This window comes from Mchenga conophoros, linkage group LG17, assembly GCF_057382185.1.
Source record: "Mchenga conophoros isolate Kocher_MC1m ecotype Shallow Benthic linkage group LG17, M_conophoros_male_GT1.1, whole genome shotgun sequence".
Classification (NCBI taxonomy): Eukaryota; Metazoa; Chordata; class Actinopteri; order Cichliformes; family Cichlidae; genus Mchenga; species Mchenga conophoros.
Genome location: NC_140542.1, coordinates 27,456,737 through 27,478,038, shown reverse-complemented (window position 1 = coordinate 27,478,038; position 21,302 = coordinate 27,456,737). Strand labels below are relative to the sequence as shown.

Here is a 21,302-nt window from a genome sequence, read left to right as displayed (position 1 = left end):
AGCCTGCAGGCAGTCTCAGGGCCATCCATACACTCCCAGCACACACGGACAGCGCGCACTCTGTGGTACTGAAGGATTACACTTGTCATTCCCTCCACATCTCCTTTATGTCAAACTAATAAGAGCTAACTAATAACACAGAAGATAAGAAGGAAAAAAAGAACACAGGCAGATACCAGATAGCTGCTGTTTTCCTCCACCTTATTTCATTTCTGCGTAGAGATCGATGCTGGGAACACTCTGCCCTCGAAAAGGACATTTTGCTCCCTGGCTGTGACATTTTCATTCTAGGTATGCCATTGCTGCAGTTTAGTTTTCACTGCAGCTTCCTGAAGAGTTTCTGCAGTCATGCGTGAAACATGCTGCGCTTTATGGCTCTCTCACGCAGATTCCTACGCCATTCTGCGTCCAGCTGTGTATCTGCTAATTGCATCTGCTTGTATTTGCATTTAAGAAGGAGGCAACGTTCTGCATGCTGAATTTTAAATGGCTTCCCAGGAAAAGCGCTGCACGGTGACTACTGCGGCGCTCAGGTCTGTATATGCTAAAGTGAATTTGACTCCGTGTTAGACACGTACGCTCGGCGTAATGGCTTTGAACAGGTGCAGTGTGAAAAAAAAAAAATGGCAAGGAAGGAAATATCAAATATGAAAGAAAAGTGGAACGACATGCGAGAGGCTGTATTAATGAAACGAGGAAGCAGTGCTGGAGTTAGAACTAAAAGATCAATGTGTGTGTTTTAAGAGATTTGAATCTTTTGGTGCAGCAGCTGAGCTTCTGTTGTGAACTTGTATAATGCATATCAGGGGCTTTGGTGAGTTAAATAACAGGTGGGTGCCATTTTGCAAGTAGCATTAAAAGACACTGAAGTTGGCTGTTTCCACCTCTACGATTGCTAAGCAGGAACACATCCTGAACACCAGCTCCAGGCTTCAAGAAGCAATTCTAAAAGGTAATGAGCAAACTTTTACAGAGTCTCTTGAGCAATTTCAAAGCTAGATTGTGCTTGGACAAAAGTACTGAGTCGCACCTCTTAACCTTCGAATACACCCACTAGCCAGGCAGTCTGCTTCTACCAGCATTTGTGAAAGATTATGTCTTACTAAAGAGCTCGCTGAATTGGAGCACGGTGCTGTAATAGGATGCCACCATTGTAACAAGTCACTTTGTGAAATGTCTTCCCCTCTAGATATTCAACAATCAACTCTGAGTGGTATTATCGTAAAGTGGAAGCGCTTTTAGCTCAGCCACAGAGCAGCAGACCATGGTAAGCTACAGAGCAAAGAGAACTATGCACCAGCAGCTTCGTGGCATAGAGGTCCATGACTGAGGAGCTCCTCTAGGTGTGGCTGGCATACTTGCACTACTAGCAATGCGATGCATGTTTTAATAATAAAATATGAAGTCATGATGTTTTGTTTTTGCCTCAATAAAATTAAATCTCTATCCAGTTTGTTTACACCACAGTCTAAAAAACAACTGCAGAGCAGATCATATAAAAACAGATAATACAATATCTTATATGATGTCGTTAGCAGACTTTAAAGGTGTGTAGCTGTGAGGTAGATTGGTCCATTTTGAAAAGTTGGATGAATTTAGGACCTTACAAAGAACAGTAGTTTTATTACAGTATTATTGTATAAGAATTCATTTAAAGCTTTTGAAATTAAGAGTGGCATTTTGCCATTTTATCCCCAATAAATCCAGTACTGAATTCCCTTTTGTAATCTGATTACTTCTAGATCTCTGAGTGAGCCTACTTCTGCTTTGTGTTCAACCTTTGAAAGATCCAGATGAAATATGCAGGTTGCAAAGACATATCTCCTGAAAATGACATAATGCGATCAGATGAAAAACTAAATAAATGCCCATGAAAAGTGATCGACTTTTGTGTGACTGGTCCACCTGCCTGTCACTGTACCGGGCTGTGAAAACTAATGCAGCAGATGATCGGGCTCATTCTGTGGCTAAACCTTAGCTTCCACAATGTCTTCACCTACTTGTACACTGGGACCTCTGTGGGAAGAAGAAGAGTGCAGTCCATAGATCAGCTCCCAGGCTGATTAATAGAGCACAGAGAGGAGCTGGTGTTGGAGCCACAATGCTACAACTTCACAGCAGAGTAATGACTCCGAGAGTCGGAGCAGAGTAGATTGGGGGGGGTTTAAAGAAGCATGACTAATTGCTCCCTGTTGGGCTCCTGATGCAGAGAGATGGGGTTCCTCCATGTTTGTTCTTTCTCTCTCCAAACCTATTTTGTCATGTTTCTCTTTGTCTGAACATTATGTTTGCCCTACAGTATGGCTACCACTTCCAAGTGCGCGTGATGGATCATGGGATCAGCTATCACATGAATAGATGAACACAACAGCCAGCAGAAATAAGTGAAAGCAACTAATGACGGTGTTGTGCTTTTCCTCCTCGTGCTTCTACTGTTTATCTTGTATTCTGGAGGTAAACATGAGCTCTGGTATGGACTGGTATGAGCTCTAACAATCCATTATGGAGGTTTTTAGCATCCACAGAGTTGATACAATTGCCATAGCCCGCAGTTATTTTGTGATACTTAGACCACGCCGCTTAACAACTGTGCCAGAGAGGGCAAAATCTCTAAATGCAGAAATTAAAATTCATGTGCAGTAGCAGGGGGTTGAGGCTGAGATTAGAGATGGAGCAAAAAACGATAGTAGTGACGACCATTATCGGCTCCAGCAGGCCTGGGCGTGTGCTACAAATCATGCTCGACCTACTGTGTCTCTTTGCTCTCTCTCTCTCTGTTCTTTCCATGCCTGTGTTCATCCCTCTGAGCTTCTCTCTTTGCGATTCTCCGTTGCGCCGCTTATTTCAGAAGCGTTCCTCTTTCCTCATTATTTTGTTGCCTCTCTCTCACTTACTAACTATTCAAACCCTCTCTTCTCTGTCCTCACTTGCACTTTTAGTCTGTAATTCATATTCCTTTTGGTTTCTTTACAAAAGTTGTTGCTCTTAGATTTATCGCCTTCTCCCGTGTGAAGAGGCGGTGACTTAAGTTTCTACAACTTTGCGGCAGTTTGAAGAATTTCGGTTCCAGAATAAATCCCTTCATGAGCTGTATTAAATGTAACCACCTTATGAAATATGAATACTGAGATTGTGTTATTTCTAATGCTGTTGTTTCCTAACTTCACTATCAGGAGAAGCTCAGGGTCAAATTAATTCCGCTAGCTTTGCGTGCTTTTTTTTTCTAATTCAGCTGCTGTTTCTTTATTATACATAATGCTTTACTTCTCCATTTCTTTCACTGCGGCCTCATTCTTCTGCAGCTCTGGAGTCTTTTATCCTTCTTTTATTTCACTGTGTTGAATGAAACTAAATAAAAAGCATCATGATTAAGGAGGTTTCACTGCACATGTCATTCTTTTGTATTAGTGTGTGTATCTCAGTGCCTCCACAGTCCACTGATAACCAGTTTATGTGGCACTTAGTAGGAATTCTCTATTTTCTATCACAACTGTGCTTAAAAAAAAAAAGAATCAGCTTTCTTCACTATCCTCTATTCATTCGGATATTCTCAGCATATATATGTGCTGGCATGCAGTGTGTGTGTGTGTGGGTTTGATTGTAATGAGTATTAGCTGGGACAATGTGACTGCAGTTAGAGGGCTAAACAAGAAGAATGAGCTTCTCGCTCCAGTGATCCCATAAATATGACGTAGCTTTGCTTTCAATTCTCCTCTCACTAGATGCATTTGCATCTTAGAAAACATATGAAAGGCTGCTGCTCGCCATGATGAACAACTAGGGAGCGGTAATATCACAGACTCTCCAGTGCCCTTCAGTTTTATGAAGCATTTTATCGTCCTTTGTCTCCTTGTTTTAGTTTCACAGCACACATCTTGACCATTTAGGTTCCCTGCACTCATCGGCATAACTTCCAGACCCGGGAGGCGGCTATTTTTTGTGAGATAGCCCAGAAACACCCGCTGTACATTACCTGCCAAGCGGCAAAAAAGCAACTGGATAATGTATGCAGATGAGCACCTAAAAAAAACTCTTTTAAAAAAGGGTAGGAGGAGAGAAAAAAAAACAGACCAGAGGAGGTAAACAGAGAGTGACTACATACATTTGCCAGGTGGCCACTATCTGAAAATCTATTCAAATATATGCTCTTGTTACACCCTGTCTGCCGCCTGTACCAGGGTCCAGTATCTGTTATGAAAAATGCAACCAGCACTATTTTTTGAAGTGTAGCACATTCATGGAAGAGGCCACCGCATGCTGCTAGGACTACAGCAGATGCAGCATGTGTTGTGCTTAGTTTCTGTCGCATGAAATTTGGTACAGTTCCAGCTGAGAATTTTTAGCACAAGGTTTAATAAATGGTTCATTGTTGTAAGGACATTATTTACTCTCTATTTGACCGTTTTGTCATTGCTTTCCAACATTCTTTCAAAACTCCCTCTGGATGTGATCCTTCCCTCTGTGATCATGTTACTGTACTCTTGCATTACAGAAGTCCTTTAATTTTCTAAATGATCGAGAGTTAGAAAGAAAGAAATGGTGCAATTGCCCCAATAATAAAAAGGACAAAAACACCAGAGTAATCTGCAACTTTTCACAAGAGATGATATGCAAGAAAGGACATGAATGTAAGCGTAAAGGTAGAAAACTATGCAGGTTGCAAGCACTATGAAACCTCTGCAAAGCTCCTGCTGTTGCAGCTCGCTAACATAAGAGATTTTTCGCATTAACAAACTAGAGATGAACAGTCTTGTAGCATCATTTATTGCATCATATGAAGTGAACTTTGGGGTGTGTTTTCCTGACAACTTTACTGTTTGCTCTAATCCTTCAATAATGAAACAAAGGTTTAGGGTATGTCCTTTAAATTAGAATGGGAATTTGTACTGATACGTGGACATATATACAGTAAGGCTTATTGTTTATTAAGCTGCAGAATACCACAAAGGTAGTGTCAAGTATGCAGGAATTAAATAAGTAATGCATTGTTTTAATAAAAAAAAAAAACCCAAACAAACACTGAAGAAGATTTTACGACAGGCGATAGCGAGCGTAAGAGGTTAAGCTACCAACAAATATCTTAATGAAGAATCGCTTAGTAGCTCATTCAGCAAGTCAAAGTGCAAGACAAGACATGAGGGCCTGTTTGGATCCAAACAGAAACAGCTAACGTGAGTCAGCCTCTGTCTGTCTGTGTCCGTGCTCTTGCATGTCTCTCTGTCTTTAAATTTTCCATACATGAACGGTCACTGAAGTGGATGTGATTAGCCTCTATCCAGTGTCCTTCGTATAAAATTCTGTGTCCATAACAACCGTTCTACTCCTCGCCATTTGTCCATCAATCCGGCAGCACTCGTCCTCTACTGGGTGGTTAAGGTGCCCGGACACACCCACACTTATGACTCCTATTAGCAGTAAACGATAATGGCAGATTGGAAGGCCCGTACTTAAACAGTATTCATGTCTATATAGATGTATATATTCTTGCACGCCACATGGGGCCTTTCACAGTTATGCACTGACGCAGATCAAACTCGAGGGCAAATTAATTTGCAAACCAATCAGCTGTACAAATGAACTGGCCTTGAAACGGGAAGGGGAAAAAAAGCTTTTATTTTGTAATAAGCAGAGTCGTGGTTTGAATCATCCACGCCACTCGATTTCCCATACTGAGTGAAATGAATGTGGCACAAAGCTCTCGTTCAAGAAGCCAGTCAACAATAAAAAAAAGAGCTGCTCTCGCCCAACACAATGCCCGTAGCCAGTGCCTAAATCGCATTAATATCAATTTGTGGTGGACACTGATTTTTTCCCCCTTTAGGTTGAAAAATATTAGCAGCCTTCTTGTTTAGTCAAGACTGTTAAAAAGCATAAAAGGAGTTACAAACTCTACTCAGCATGGGGGACACCAGCGAAACTTTAACACCCGGAGAAAAGCACCACTTAGAAAAAGAGACTTTGAAGTTACTCTGATGTTTGCGAGGCAGCTTCATCTCTTTTCAATATTAATTGTATCTAAAGGCGTTTCAGAGGAGACGGTTGAGCTATTGAGAATACGTTTTTAAAGAGGGGTGATGGGATGGAGGGAGTAAAGCCAGGAAAACAGATAATCCCAGAGTCTCTCAGAAACAATGTTATTGACAATAAACTAGGTCCACACGAGAGTAATCCAGATACATAAATGGTGGTGGACAGCCACGGGCTTAAAAAATACATGCGAGTTCAAAAAAAACAAAACAAAAAGCTGTGAACAGCCTATGTGTGACGTTAACAGTTGCCTGGACACTAACAGCTGCTGCAGTGACTCCTACCTTCTGCTCATTAACTTACCAAAGGAGGATGTAAACAGAAAAATAATGTAATGTTCTGCAGACACCCATGAAACTCGATTCATTATGAGAAAATGGAGTTATATAAATTTCCAATTAAAATTAGAAGTTGTGCTGAAACTCCAGATGGCAGGTTGGTTTTAGATAAATATCTTGTTAAAAGATAGTTTGAGATAATGCTTCTGAATGAATCTGTATGCCAATAAAAAATTCAAGTATGCTTTATATGTTGAGCTTTATTAGGAAATATCTGCTATCTTGCCATCATCACTGCGTTGATGCATCCCTTAAGTACACAAGGCAAGAATGGTACCGTTTCAGCCACCCTGACACAGTAACCATGAAGGTGCTCCAGGTTTTAACTTGCAACTTGGGCTGACTTTTGAGAATGGCTAACTAGATCAAACTAAGACCAAGACGTTCTCTAAAACCGCATGTGCTCTCAACAGTTACCAGCTTAAGAAAATCAGGAATTTCTGTCTTTCTCCATCCCGATATTGTACTTCATTCTCAGAGCATAGGCTTACTCATGGTTTTTAGGAAGTCCAAGCCTTCAGTTATCTGGCTCCCGTCCAGTGGGTTCAGGAGATGAGCACCATTTCTACTTGTGATGCTGAAAACTTTACTTTTTGATCAATCTTATACTTAAGGATGCTCTGTCAACCTTGAACCATGCCTTAGATATGTTCCTATGTATTAAGTCTGCTAGGGGACCTCCAATTACGGACTTTTTTCACTCGGCATGGGTTTATATGTCTATCACTTTGATTATGCCTCCTTTCTCCTGCGTTTTCAAAAGAGGAGCATAGAAAGACTACGAACAACTTAGGCCTCATAGCTAAACTGGTCACAGCAGATGACTGCCCCTCTTTTAGACTCGTTCTGCAAAAGGTCTCTTCCTGCTAAAATGAAGTTCTTCCTCCCTGCTGATTTTTGAGGGTCTCTTTCTAACATTGTTGAATCTTTACCTCACAGTGCAACATTCATTGAGCTAAATGTTGTTGTGAACTAGTGCTATACAAATAAAACTGATACGCCTACTGCTTCTTCAAAACCATTTCATCTGTATTAAATACTTTAACCACAAGATAAACTGTGACCACGTGTGGGAGAAACACACAACAGAGAGATGGTGTGATTTCATCCTGTTGCCAGGGTAACTAAAGGAACAGATGCAGGTCACACTGAGTGTAGGACCAGAACGCTCACACAAGCTTACATGCATCCATAAATACTTATGGTGATCCATGCATACCCTGGCGATTGACCCGATGTCAGAAACATCAACATTTATCTGCATTCTCTCTTCTGGATGTCAAGAAGTCAGGAGAAAATAAGAGGCTGTAAGTCAACCAGAATTAGAGAACTGGATAAACCCTCGAACCCCTTTATATCTGCCATTTTTGAGATATCGCCCCCCCTTCAGTTGGAGATTATTAGTAATAATAATCTCCAACTGAAGAGGAAGTCATCCAGTCAGCATGTCTCTGCTTTGTCTCCCATCTTTCTGCTTCTGCTGCAGTTTTTCTTGATCGAGCGTCATCGCTTCTCTACTGCTTTCTCTCCTTGTTTTCATTTCCTACTTTCCTGCTCATCCCTCCCTCTTCCGTGGATATCTTTCCCACTAACACACACATGCAACATCAAAAGAATGTCCAAAATGACCTAGCGAGTTTCTCTTCCTACGTCACTGCTTAAGAAGAGATTGCATAAACTAGAGGAGACCATCAGTTTGGATCCCGATCCGCAGGCTACAGGTGGTTGTGTGCACAGTTTTTCCTCTGTGTGCAAGCGGATGCATGCAAAAACCGTAAAACAACTGTGATTTCAGCATGCATTTTTATTGCAGCATGAGCACGTATGTGTGCAGCATGATGCTGGAGCTGGATTTTTTGCTGTGGCAGAAATGTGGTGTAGGATTTCTGTGCGTAGGAGGACCTCACATGGCATCAGATGGGAGAGGCAGTAATGATGGGAAGGGAAGAATGAAAGAAAGAGAGAAGATGATACAAAAAAAGGGGAAATTCAATAAATTCAAACTAAAAAAATCAGAGTGACGGAGGAAACATGCTGGTCATGCAAATCCCTGCACAGAAAACGATGACACGATGAGCTCGAGGAGCAGAGAAAGCTTGAAGAAGCTTTCTTTTCCCTCAAAACACAATGAAAACACTCACCATAAACTGGACGTTGTCAAATCCATTGGCCAGCAGGTGGTTCTCGTACTGGACCAGGCCGATGGAGTCTAGCCACTGGCCCACAGACTGCAGCGGGCAGCGGGGACCTATAAGGGGGTGGAGGGGCAAACGTTTCAGTAGGGAGTAGCCATCCACGCGGTAGCAGCGGCAGTCTGGCTGAGACAGCTGGCACTGCCACATCATGTTGTGGCGGGCAAAGTGGCTGTCGAAGGAGCCCGCCATGCTTTTGAAGAGTCTTTTGGCAAGGCAGCAAGACAACAAAGATGAAGGGAGGGCAGGTAGAGGGGGGAAAGGGGGGAAGAAAAGGAGGCTAGGCAAGGGGCATGGTGAGTATGAAGGGGGTCAGCATGCAAGGGTGCAAGCAGGTAAAAGTGGAGGTTAAGACGTCCAGACGTTTCTTTCTCTGAATCCAGCTGGAGGAAAGATGGGAAGGGGCTGAGGGCTGAAGTTGTATCCAGAAAAAAGCTTCTGTCGTGGAGGTTAAATCCTGCCAGAAATGGGTGATGGATAAGACTGGAGGTATAGATCCGCAAGCAAAATCGACTGTGTGTTTGTCGTGCACAGCACAGCAGCAGCTTCTTTTCAGCTGTTGCGCTCGCTTGGCTGCTCCCCGGAGCTTGTGTGTGTGTGTGCACACGCAAATGTGTGTGTGTGTGTTTCAGAGAGAGAAAAAGAGAGAGAGCTGCCCGCGTTGTAGATTTCTCTTTATCAAGTACTCCCACTCTCATCTGTATGCTTCTGCAGCCTCCTCTCTCTCTGTCTCTCTCTCTTTTCTGAGCGCACTGCTTTCCTCCTTCGTTCCCTCACTCTCTCAGTCTCGCTCGCTCGCTCTCTCTCTCCCTCGCTCACTTTCCCCTGTCTACCTCCAGTCTCCGTCTTCTCTCAGTGTCGATCATCACCCTGCTCTCTCTCTGCTGCTCTACATATATCTGGCTCGCACTGCTGATAATAGTCCTTGCAACATCTTCAGCTCCTTTGTCTGCGAGCTGAGCTGCCGACCGCTCATACCAGCACCATGCTGACTGTATCCATGTGGCCATAAATATACACACACGTCTGTGTGTGCGTGTGTGCGCGCGGTGCTTTGTATATGTTGTTGGTGGGAAGAACTGGTGTGGCATAAACTGGATTTCTCTCTGTGGTAACCATGGATAAAAGCAGCTTTGCATTCACAGATGAAAAGAGAGAGAGAGAGGATCAGGAGGTGGAGGATGGGGGACTTAATACAGGGAAAGGGGGATGAATGCAGTAAACAGAGATGACTAGTGGAGACTTCAAGGTATGCAGGTGAGGAAACTGGCAAAAAACAGTGCTTTTCTGTGCAGAAAAAAAGTTCCATTTTTCCTGTAAGAACCACACAAGATCACTTACAAAACCACCCACATGCTAATCAGATAAATTCTTAAATTAACAACGGCAGTCTTAATTTCATAGTTTTGGCCACCATTTCTATCAACAATATAAAAAAGCTTCTTAGCTGAAAATAAAACAGGAAATCAATTATTCAAATTTTAGTATTTCCTTGCAACTCCACCTCTATCTAATATTCTATATACAACCTATATAGATTTTACAAATCCAAAAAGATGGTAATTTTTTTTAAAAAAAATGCAAGTTTAACATTACTATTTTAAGTGACTTCTTGTCTGAACTGCTATGCTGTTGCTTTCCCCCCATTATTTCAAAATTTACCACATGTGGGGTCTCTCTTTTGTTTCCTATAATGGGTCTAGCTGACAGGGTCAATGCCTCAGTTCAAGTTATGTCGGACCCAGTAAGAGCTGAGCTCCTATAAGATCTGTGGCACTTGCTAATTCATCATTAACACCCATTATTTCAATTACAAATAATGTGTTTTTAATGCGATCAATAAGCTTAAAGAAACCTTTTTCTAAAAGATCTATGCACAGTATAATGTTGTGTGAATGGCACTTTACCACCAGGGGGTACAGCACATTATTTTGCAAACATTTCCTGTTAAAAGCACACACAGTATAGACCACATATCCATGATGGGTGTAGCCACCCTTTGGTTTTTGAAGCACTAACTTAAATCATACACATTTTGTGTTTTTTTGGAACCCAAAGTGAAAGTGGGGTTCTAAGTACCAGTTAACAAGCTTTGTTAGCAATCTGCAGTGATTCACTGTAGATGGGCAACACAAAATACACATACCTGCTAATTAGTGCTTAATAGCATATTAGCAAAACACTGGAAATTTGCTGGCAAAAACTGAGGCAAAGACCTATCCAGCAGGCTGTGAGTATATTTTTACCACAGCAACAGAGAAAGCACCAGAGCATGATGGTAAAGTGCAAACTGTGTCCATACTGCATCATAACGTTGACACAAAGCTAGCAAAGAACTGACTGTATGCTGAACCCAGTCCGGCAGCCAGAGCCTGAACTTCAAGAGGCACTCTTCAAAGCAGCATTGCTTTGTGTTTGTTGGCGTTCTGTTCAAAAGAAAGATTGTGTGTCCTTATTACTGTAGGGTAGGGATTTGTGTCGGTGTATGAGACTATGGAAATGCATTAGAGGGCATATTAAAGAATAACACAAAAGTAAGGTAATGAATAGCATAAGAAATTCCATTCTCAGAAGTAAATAAGCAAATTAGTAAGTAAATTTTTTAAAGTATCAAGTTATGTGTGAGTAACACTCCAACACTGCTAATTTATCTCATTACCCAAGCTTTGGTAGTAACAAAACTCAGATTCTAACTTGTCATAATCTCTTAATTACTCAGCAACTGCTTTAAGTGCAATACTATCATACTATGGAAAAATGGTGCCCAACATATGAGCATATGACTAAAAATTTAATTGATACGACTTGCCCTTAAAGTCAGATTCACACACACTCACTCATACATGCGCGTGCTTACCTGAGGTATCATCCTTAATGTCCAATCCACTGCTTATTCCTGCCCCAATGGAGCTCATAATCTTGTCAATCTGATCAGATCAGAGAAAGAGAGTGAGGGAGAATCTCAGTTAGAGAGATGTACAGCGTGTGCAAGGAAAAGTCATTTCCCAGTAATAAGGCTAACCCCTATTTCTAGATCCGAGTGTCACGTAGCATGATCATTACGCCAGCCTGCATGCTCAATGCCAGTCATTCCCCCTGTGAATTGGAGGAACGGGAAATTTAAAGACACCAGAGCAGAGATGAAAGGAGAAGGTTGGATTGGAGAGAGCTAGTGTGGCTTCATTAGTGTCTGACTACCAGCAGTAAAATGATCATCCTCAACCCTGGACCTGCTGATAACCACTTAACTATGCAACCTGCACATCCATCTACATTTCAGCACCGCTGGCTCAGAGGTCAGAGAAACCCGAGTGTTTAAGGAGTCAGGTCTGACAAATTCAAATGCTGTTTACAAGCTGACAGACCATGAAGGTGGTCTTTGTAATAGGATAAACTGAAAGTAATTTCTGCATATGTCACTACACACCAAGCACCAATGCAAATGCAAGCAATAAATCAAGACTCAGAGTGGTAGATTTAAAGCTGATTTAAAGCTGATGTGACATTTTTCTAAACAACTTTATTTTGAAGTAAAGTAAAGCTAATGAATCGAAAATGCTGTTAATGATACATTATTTAAAAAAAAGAAAAAAAATGACGTGCACAACTACAACTATTTAAATGCAGTTTATTGGCAAGGAGATCACATCTGTAAGTCTAAAAAGTCTAAAAGCAGTTGGTTTGGGTCAAGTCGAATCCATTCATCCACCCTAGTATCAAGACATCAAAGCCAATCTGCACAGAAGTGCCTGAGATGTTTTGAATCATCGTTAAACAACAAAGAAGAAGATCACTGGGTGATGGACCAATTAAAATTTGACACTATATTATATAACACATCAGTCATGGACTATATTATCGGTAATGCCAGAATACGTCTTTGGAGTCCTGTCATGAGGGTCCATTTTTCACAGGCGTACAGAAAGGTCGACAACAGGAAGCACAGCAGGTGAATTTTGGAGCACATACAGATAATCACAGGGTGTTTAGCCAATGTAAAAGTGCAGTTTGTTGTTTTGGTTTGTGAACTTAAATTGTTTTATGTCTATATTGTATATGAGTGTAGACTTGTATATAGTTAAACATGTATATTGTGTGATGACATGTCGAACTCTGAACGTTGGAATTAGAAATAAGGTGGTAGGAACAAAAAAGTGTAAACTTAGCTGGTGGTCTTAAATTTTGGTATTTCAGCTGCTATCTTTACCAAAATCTCAAGTTTTAAGCCTTTATCTAATATCATGCAACCAAGATACTTGAAGGTCTTCACCATTTCCTGTCTTGTCCCACTGACTTTGAAATCTAAATTGATACCTTGGATATTGTTGGTTATGAGCTGGGGCAATGCTTTATCAAGATGTTCCAGCATCTTTTCTTGCAAGTTCATCAATATCATCTGCACAATGCAAGTTCTAGCAGATCTACCATAACAATGCACAGTCATTCAAAGCAGGGATAGAATGGTTACCTTTGAAGAAATGTCAAATAGTTTGCAGGTCCTAATTCCAAATATGATCAGATGCATTTACTAGATCTACAGCAGATCTCTGGAGTATTTAAGCTTGACACTTTAGCTCCCCTACAAAATAAAACTAATGCAACCCATGTTTCATGTGCCAGGCTCAGATTAAGAGACTAATCTGGGTCACTTGAGTTTAGATTTTGACCAAGAAGAACCCCCCAAATAACCATATTTTTTGTATAAACCAGCATATTGGACTACCTTTCAGCTTGTTGCACTAAAGAGAATGATCTTCAAATCACTGACTGTTATGGAATGTCCCTTGCCACTTCTCTCTTCTCAATAATGCAACACTTTCCTGAGCATGTGATAGATATAGAGCAGCTTTGTTATTTTTTCCTCTGAAATCCCTGTTTACCAACCTTAAATTTCCCCGGGGCCAATCTAACCTTATCTCTTCCTCACGCAGCATGCAATTATCCAGAAAAAGAAATATGAGAACTGTGGAAAATTCCATATGGCAATTCATCATCATCAGGAAGTCGTGAGCTGCGTGGAGTAATTAATGAACATGTGCATGCAAATGTGGAAAGGCATGCACAAATGGACTTCCACTGACATGCATTAGAGTTACTTTAAAAATAGAGAGACTAATTAAGGCATCCCCATGATTACGTGTGATGGAACTTGCTTTTCATTTTCTGGGTGTGTCAGGGTGCAACGAGTGCTTTTTTTCTGAGGCGTGAAGAGTGAGCAGAAGTCAATGTGTCTGTGACCCCAAATGGTTATAAGGATCCAAACAGTGGTGTCCAGTCAATACATCACATCTGTGTCAGAGACCCTTTAATATTGAAAGAACCCCGGGCACAAACACACCAAGACCAAAGCACGCAGCACCCTGGACCGCATCTCTTTAATAGAAACTAGAAACTTCCTTCTCTCAGATACGTGGGTCTTCCCCGCAGCTTCATTGCTGGTTACAGAACAAAATCAATATGTGAGCATGTTAAATTAGCACTTGGGCTCCTTCTGCACTGTAGTAGCCGAGTGTATTTCAAAAGGAGGAAAAATTGAAGCAGCTCACTGCTGTGGGTGCGGAGTTTTCAACTGTTTCCTGCTGAGACGGTTCACTTGACCAAAATAAATGCAGTGTCAGAGCAGAGGCGCTGACAACTTGGCTTCTTCTTTAATGTTGCAACTGATGCTAAATGTTGGGTGATAAGCTGTGCATGTCAGGAAAACTGTCTTCTTACCTCTTCCCACTCAGCAGTGAAAGACGGCGTTCTCTCCAATCTCCCCTCCGGGCTGGCGCCTTCACGTGGGCTCGGACTTCCAGGGCCCTGGCCCCGTGATCCGGACCCCCAGCTGTGCTCTTCCTGTAAGAAAAAAAAACAAAATAAAACCCTTTGTGCTTAATTACTGCACAAATACGAGATGCAAAACAAAAGTTGCCAAATATTTAACCTTAAAAATATGAACAACTAAAACTGAAAATAAGTCCGTTCAGTGCTCATCAAACTTTCAGCTGTAATGGCACTATTTTCATCAAACAGATTATGTATTTAGCTCATGATTTATTTACAATGAATTACAGAAGTCTCATAAAATGTGCTGCGGCAGAGAACATTGTGACCCAGATTGATGAGTTATCCAATTGGCTGGACTGGTTTCTGCTCTGTTTATGAAGTCACATGACACAGCAAGATGCAAATTATTTTTATATAAGTGAATATTTACGATATTTGCATTTGTGCTCAGTACAACAATACTGGAGACTTCTTTGCTTGTGCAGACGTTTAAAAAGAGTGAAGTTTTACTTATGATGTCAAATGAATTCTCAGAAACACTTAATAAGAAAGACTCTTGTTAATAACTCTTATTAATCTAAATCGCAGAATTCATGTTCTTTTTAGTGCTCTGGCTGCATAGAGAATGACGCTTTTAAGGTAGCGAGAACTTACCTGTATGGGAGACACTGCCACTAGGTTAGAATCAGACTTGGAAAGAGATTTCGAAAGCTGCAGGTCCAACACACTGCGTGGCATGGACCTCATCCTCCCAAGGGTGCAAGCCCTTTCCTCGTAGCCAATCCCAGGTGAACTGTCTTTGGATGTCGCTCCTGTCTGGCTTCCCCGTAAATCTGCAACTTCTCCGTTTTGACCAGAGGAACAAGAGGGTGGGTGGCTCAGGGTAGACCATCCACGAGGCAGATCTACCTGTTCACAGTTTCTGGGTTGGGCCTGGTCCTGGTTGACCTTGGTGTGGAAGATAGTCCGGTACACAACCTGTGGCTTTCGAGTGTCGTTGGCTAAGCTCTGAGAGTATGACTCACTCCCTGGCCGGGAGAAGACCTGACTGGCTCCTCCGCCAATCACAATGCTAAACTCAGGGGTCTGCAGAAAGTTGCTCTGGACATCTGTATTTTTAAAGGATTTGGGGCTGTAAAGGTGGTAAGGTGTATCGGGGGGTTCACAGGCTGGAGAAGATCCATGAAGCAGGCCTGCAAACTCCTCTGGGATGTGGCTTTTCCTGTGGTCCTGTGACAGAGCGTTTGATTTGGAGGACAAGCAGGGAGGAGGAGGAGGAGTCGGGTCTCGCTGATAAGGGATGTCGTCTGCAGACAGGACACATGCACAAAAAAATTTGATTACCATTAACTCAAATTAACCTAAGCATATGCATTGTATTTGAGTCAAATGCCAAAACAATGATACAAATGAATGAATTTATTCCAAGAATACAAGACAGCAAGTATAGAATAAAGGACTCATTAAATAACAGAAAGAGAAAGAAAAGTAAAAACTACACAAGCTGCAAACAGGAAGATAAGAACAGGGTAATGCATCTTCTGCTTCCCTTGTAGAAGACTGTTTGTTTCTCAGAGGAGTAAAAGGGCTCCAGACTTGCATTTTGCACCTCTGCGCCTTCACTGTGTGGGTGCAAATGGCATGCTTGTGCATCTGAACTTACATGTATGCATGAACTCGTCCAGACAGATATTCTCAGACCATCGATGTGGTTTGAGTATTTTTTATTTTATTTTAAAGTGTCAGGGGATGCTTTTAGACGTCCACTCACTCTGTCTGTGTGCAGCAGTTGGAAAGCTGCTTCTGACTCTTTATGTGTGTGTGTGTTTGTGTACGCACGCGTTCTATGTATACTTGACTATTATTGTATCAGTGAATGCTTATAATTACATCTCCATTAGTTACAACTTAAGTCGTGTATGTTTACATGTTCTTTAAAAAGATACGCTCATTAGGAAAAATGTAATTTCACCAGAACTGCCACATTCTCAGACTCATGACAAATCTTACACTAAATATGAGAGTGTAGTAAAGGAGAGGCTTAGAATCAAACAAAAACTAGTTAGTTAATTTCTCAGGTTAGAAAGGAGCTGCTCCGCCCCTGCACTGACTTTACTATTAATACCGAGGAACTATAATCCATCTTTCATGTTTTTACACCCACTGTGAAAATAACAGACTTTGACATCCACCGAGCATCTGACTGGCAATTACTTCATTACTGCAAATGCAGTAAAAGCATACCTGTATACAAAAACACACACATAACACAATCAGTCATGGACTGGCCTCCATAGAGCCCAGACCTCAACATTACTGAAACAGTGTGGGATCATCTTTACAGGGAATGAAACAAAAAACAGTCAACATCCAAGGAAGAGCTTTGAATGTCTGAAGGACTATTCCTGAAGACTGCTTAAAGAAATGACAAGAAAGCTGCCTAAGTCCGGGCTGTGTTGATGAATAAAGTCATACCAAATACTGACTTTCAAGCTCATTAGAATTATACAGATTCTGTTTTCCCCTTATAAACTGTATCACTTATGTACTTTTATGCTGCACCTATTTCCCATTTTTTGAGGGGAAAAAACCCAATAAAAACAACTGATTTCACTGCTTTGCATCCAAGGCAGGTTTCTAAAATCAGATTTCATTTTCCATTCATTTCCTGATTAAACTATAATACTGGTAAGAAAAAGGGTTTATTTCTTGTGTTAGTCGAGCCCCGACCCTCCTTTCGCTCCCTTATCGGTCACTTTGTGTTAAGATTGTGCACCAGGCCAAGGAAACAGTCTGACCATTGATTGATGAAGTATTTTTTTTTCCTCACACATAAACACACACACCTAATAACTCTTAACAGTCAAATACAGTTGTTTGAACAAATAGAAAAATTTTACACTCTTGTAATCAAAACTGTCACTGGAATAATGGCATGTACCCTCACCGGCCCCCACACACTGAATTTACAATCATTTGACTGCATACCCCCGCTGCCAGCCACATCCTCGACCCACACAAACAGACAGTCAATGTCTTTGTTTGTCAGCCAGTTTTTGCAAGCATTCTCTGACTGCCTTCTGCACAACAAGCCACACATCAATATGCAACAACTGCATAATGGAAGAAGAGAAAGAAAGAGAAAGAAAAGAAAGCGGAAAGAAAGCATAAAGTTGCCAACTAAAATTGCTCACTATGATTGAAACAGGAGATGATTCAGTTCTTCTAAAAACATCATTAATGGGGCCCCTCAAACACAGACATGTTGACTGCACCGCAAAACACACCCATCCACATTTCAGGTAATGAGGGATGAAACCATGACTCATCCTTGAGTATTGCATCTACTGAAAATGTCATTATTTCTTACACAACTGAAAGCATTTCGGATTATTAAGCCCCATCATTTTTCAGGATAAATGGGACAAAGCAGCCAAAAGATTAGTAATCCCCCTGACCTCTGATCTTAATATTTCTCTCTCATTGTCCACAGTGTGTTACTTTGATCGAGCAGAAGCATCCATAAGAAGACATACTTTGAATGGTCTTTCTGAGGGAGGCTCCAAAAGCGAGTCATTCCCCATAGGCCTAGCCATCTCTTATCACTATCTCACACACAGCGAATGCTTACAACATAAAACATAAATGCATCTATTTTAAATTATGTGTCAGAATATTCACATGAGATGCGGTAACTGAATTGGCCCTTAAAAGGCATCATTAAGATCATTCTCCCCTCGCTTTTCTTTCTGTACGTGCCTTTCTCAACCCTGTTATGAATTTCTTTTGCTCCCTTCACTTCCCCTCTTTGTAATAAAAATGAAAAAGTTGGCAACAGGTGAGTCTACCCGTAACTATGGCAACAGCGAGCGCCAGCATCTCTCGCAGTCATCGGGCAGCTGAGTGCCTTTGACCTCCAGGAGAAGGAGGGGAAAAGTGTACAGCAATCAAATCAGCAAGTTGTTTATCGAGACAGAAAACAAACAAAATAACAAAACAAAAGCCGAGCAGATTTTTGATTTGAAGAAAAAAACAGAAGAAAAGTTCTATAAAAAAGTATAAATAGACCAATACGTCTAACAGGCAGCTAACTATGCTTTTCTTTCTTCTTCTTCCCCTGCAAACAATCGATAGATTCCCCCTCTGAGTTGTTTTCACCTTCATTACTTATCCATTCCTGAGTGTCCAGTCTTCACTCACCATCCTCAGTGTCTTTGAGTAAGGCTGTGTGTGTGTTTCTTACCTGGAGATCCAAGGCTAGTTTCAGCTCTAACTAAAGAGCCGTCAAACTGTGTGCACCCTGCCCTCGCTTAAGTACAGCCAATATCTAGGAATCGCACAACAGCTGCATCACTGCATACCTGCTTTTTATTGCGACACTAGTATGAAAACACACAAATACACACAAGTTGTGGCATGCAACGGGACAGCCCAGGAACTAATCTTCAACTGAAAGCAAACAGCAGCAGCAATGTAAATGTTTGTGCAATAAATACAGATTTGTCATAATTAGAACTAAATGCCAACTGTAAAGGCGGCTGCTGACCGACTTTTAAACACTAAAAGTCTTCACTTGTGCACGTCCTTCTATTTTTCCATAGAGAATAAGCAAAAAATAGAGAGGGAGAGAAATAGAGCTGTATTTACTGTATGTAGTGTACGTTACGTAAATGCTCCTGCTGTTTCTACTACTTTTCATTTATCGGAGTTCTTTAGTGTTATAGCTGCCCAGCACATCCTACAGGTTGTAGATCAATTCAACACACTATTCTTATTCAAAAGAGGTATTGAGTGTATTATGTATTAGGACTGAGAAGTGACTAAATTAAGCTTAATGTAAAATGTCAATATACACACTAAATGTTCAAGATAGCTGGGAGAGAATCCAAATAAATTCATTATAGATTTTTATAGCCAACAAATCAGCAGAAAATGTTAAATTTGTCAACGTCTGGTAAGGAGAAGGCTGGAGTAGATCAACAAAACACTGGAACAAGGGAATTAGCTTTCCTGCTCCAGGCAGACAACAATATTATTGTTGCTGTGGTAAGCACAACCACATCACCTCCACTGTAGTCATGTGCTTACTGATGTAACCAGGTAACCTCCAGGTAACCTAACTCAATGTTTTAAGTGTAAACTAAACCTAACCATGTTATTTTTGTGTTGTAATTTTACCCACAGTGTCTGAGAGCTTTAATTTACTTGTAGGAAAATCCCTTTACCACCTCAAAATGCAGCTGCTTGGGAATAACACTTCCTGAAAGTTCAAATACTTTGGGCCTGCAGCACTGATTTTCTGCGTACAGCCAACATTCTCTGTAGCACTATAAACAGTTTGCATTGGGTTAATTATTCTTTAGAACATACACATATTTACAGAATGTAGCAGACATCATATGGACCAGTAATGAGTTATTTTAAAGTTGTTCATCTGGCTCATAATCCATCGCAAGTCACATGTTATTGTAATGTTAAAAGTACATAAAAAAGTCATTGTTTGGCCATATTACACAAACTAGTGGAACTGAAAACCCACTGAGAAGTTAAGGTAGCTCATAGACGCTCACATCCAGGACAAATGAATCCCATTTCACTACATACTTTGGAAGGAGGAGTGATTCTTGAGTGCCTGTAGAACGAAGAAGACGACCCATTAGGTGATCACTATGTTAAAGGTTCTTTAGAAGCTTAGCAGTACTATGAAAGGAGTAGCAATCCTTGTGGGACTGTGGAGGGACAGATGGTCAGCGGATGCCTCAACAGTCTTTGATGAGCAAAGAACCTCAGCTGATTTCGTTTCAGGTAGAAATTCAGCAATAGCTTGCTTTTTTGTTGTTGTTGTTGTTTTCGGCTTGCCCTGCTATGTTGTCAGTGTGCGGGTGGCGGGTCAGAGTGGAACATGGAGCACAATAGTAGAGGACAGCCAGTGAGAGGAGAGGACAGAGTTACTCAAGTTGATGACAAATTGTCAACCTACTGTAGCTAACACTGAACATGGGGGTAGTGGGTGGTGAGTAGGGGTGTGTGAGCTACCTGTCTCTCCGAAGCAGCTGCATCACGGGAAACACTGGATAGCACACTGCCTGACCAAAAAACAAATCGCCACCTGGATTTAACTAAGCAAATAGGTACGAGCCTCTTATAGGTGCATAGGTGATTATCTTTCAGCTGGCAACAAGTTATTTGCAAACTGGTGCAATGAGTTGCTTCTCATTTCATAAACAATCATGTCGAAAGACACATCTCGTGGTTGTGGAAAAGATGTTAGTGTGTTTGAGAAGGGTAAAATCATTGGCATGCATCAAGCAGAGAAAATGTCTAAAGAGATTGCAGAAACTACTAAAATTGGGTTGAGAACTGTTCAACGCATTATTAAAAAGTGGAAGGATAGTGGGGACACATCATCTTCCAGGATGATCACGATCAGCGATCACTTAAAGTTTTGGTGAAATCAAATCGTAGAAAAACAACAGAAGAACTCAGGGCTATGTTTAATAGTGAAAGTAAGAGCATTTCCACACGCACAATGCGAAGGGAACTCAAGGGATTGGGACCGAACAGCTGTGTAGCCATAAAAAAAAAACACTAGTCAGTGAGGCAAACCGGAAAAAAAAGACAATGGAAGAAGGTCATGTGGTCTGTTGAGTCCAGATTTACCCTATTCCAGAGTGATGGGTGCATCAGGCTAAGAAAAGAGGCAGATGAAGTGATGCACCCATCATGCCTAGTGCCTACTGTACAAGCCTGTAGGGGCAGTGCTATGATCTGGGGTTGTTGCAGTCGGTCAGGTCTAGGTTCAGCAACAGTATGTGTTCCAAGAATGAGGTAAGCTGACTATACTGAAGGACCAGGTTATTCCATCAATGGGTTTTTTCTTCCCTGATGGCACAGGCATATTCCAAGATGACAATGCCAGGATTCATCAAGCTCAAATTGTAAAAGAGTGGTTCTGGGAGCATGAGACATCATTTTC

At 41.3% G+C, this 21,302-nt stretch overlaps 1 protein-coding gene across 4 annotated transcripts in view; it reads right to left on the bottom strand.

Annotated features, from left to right (window-relative positions):
• Window positions 1-21,302, bottom strand: part of anks1b (ankyrin repeat and sterile alpha motif domain containing 1B) — a 267,248-nt gene that overhangs the window by 50,509 nt on the left and 195,437 nt on the right. For all 4 annotated transcript variants that reach the window (XM_085252154.1, XM_085252151.1, XM_085252152.1 and 1 more), the window contains 4 exons: window positions 14,981-15,633; window positions 14,273-14,395; window positions 11,415-11,484; window positions 8,507-8,613 (listed from right to left, as the gene is read on the bottom strand). In XM_085252154.1, the coding sequence (XP_085108280.1) occupies window positions 8,507-8,613; window positions 11,415-11,484; window positions 14,273-14,395; window positions 14,981-15,633 (953 nt within the window). The remainder of the gene's footprint in view (window positions 1-8,506; window positions 8,614-11,414; window positions 11,485-14,272; window positions 14,396-14,980; window positions 15,634-21,302) is intronic.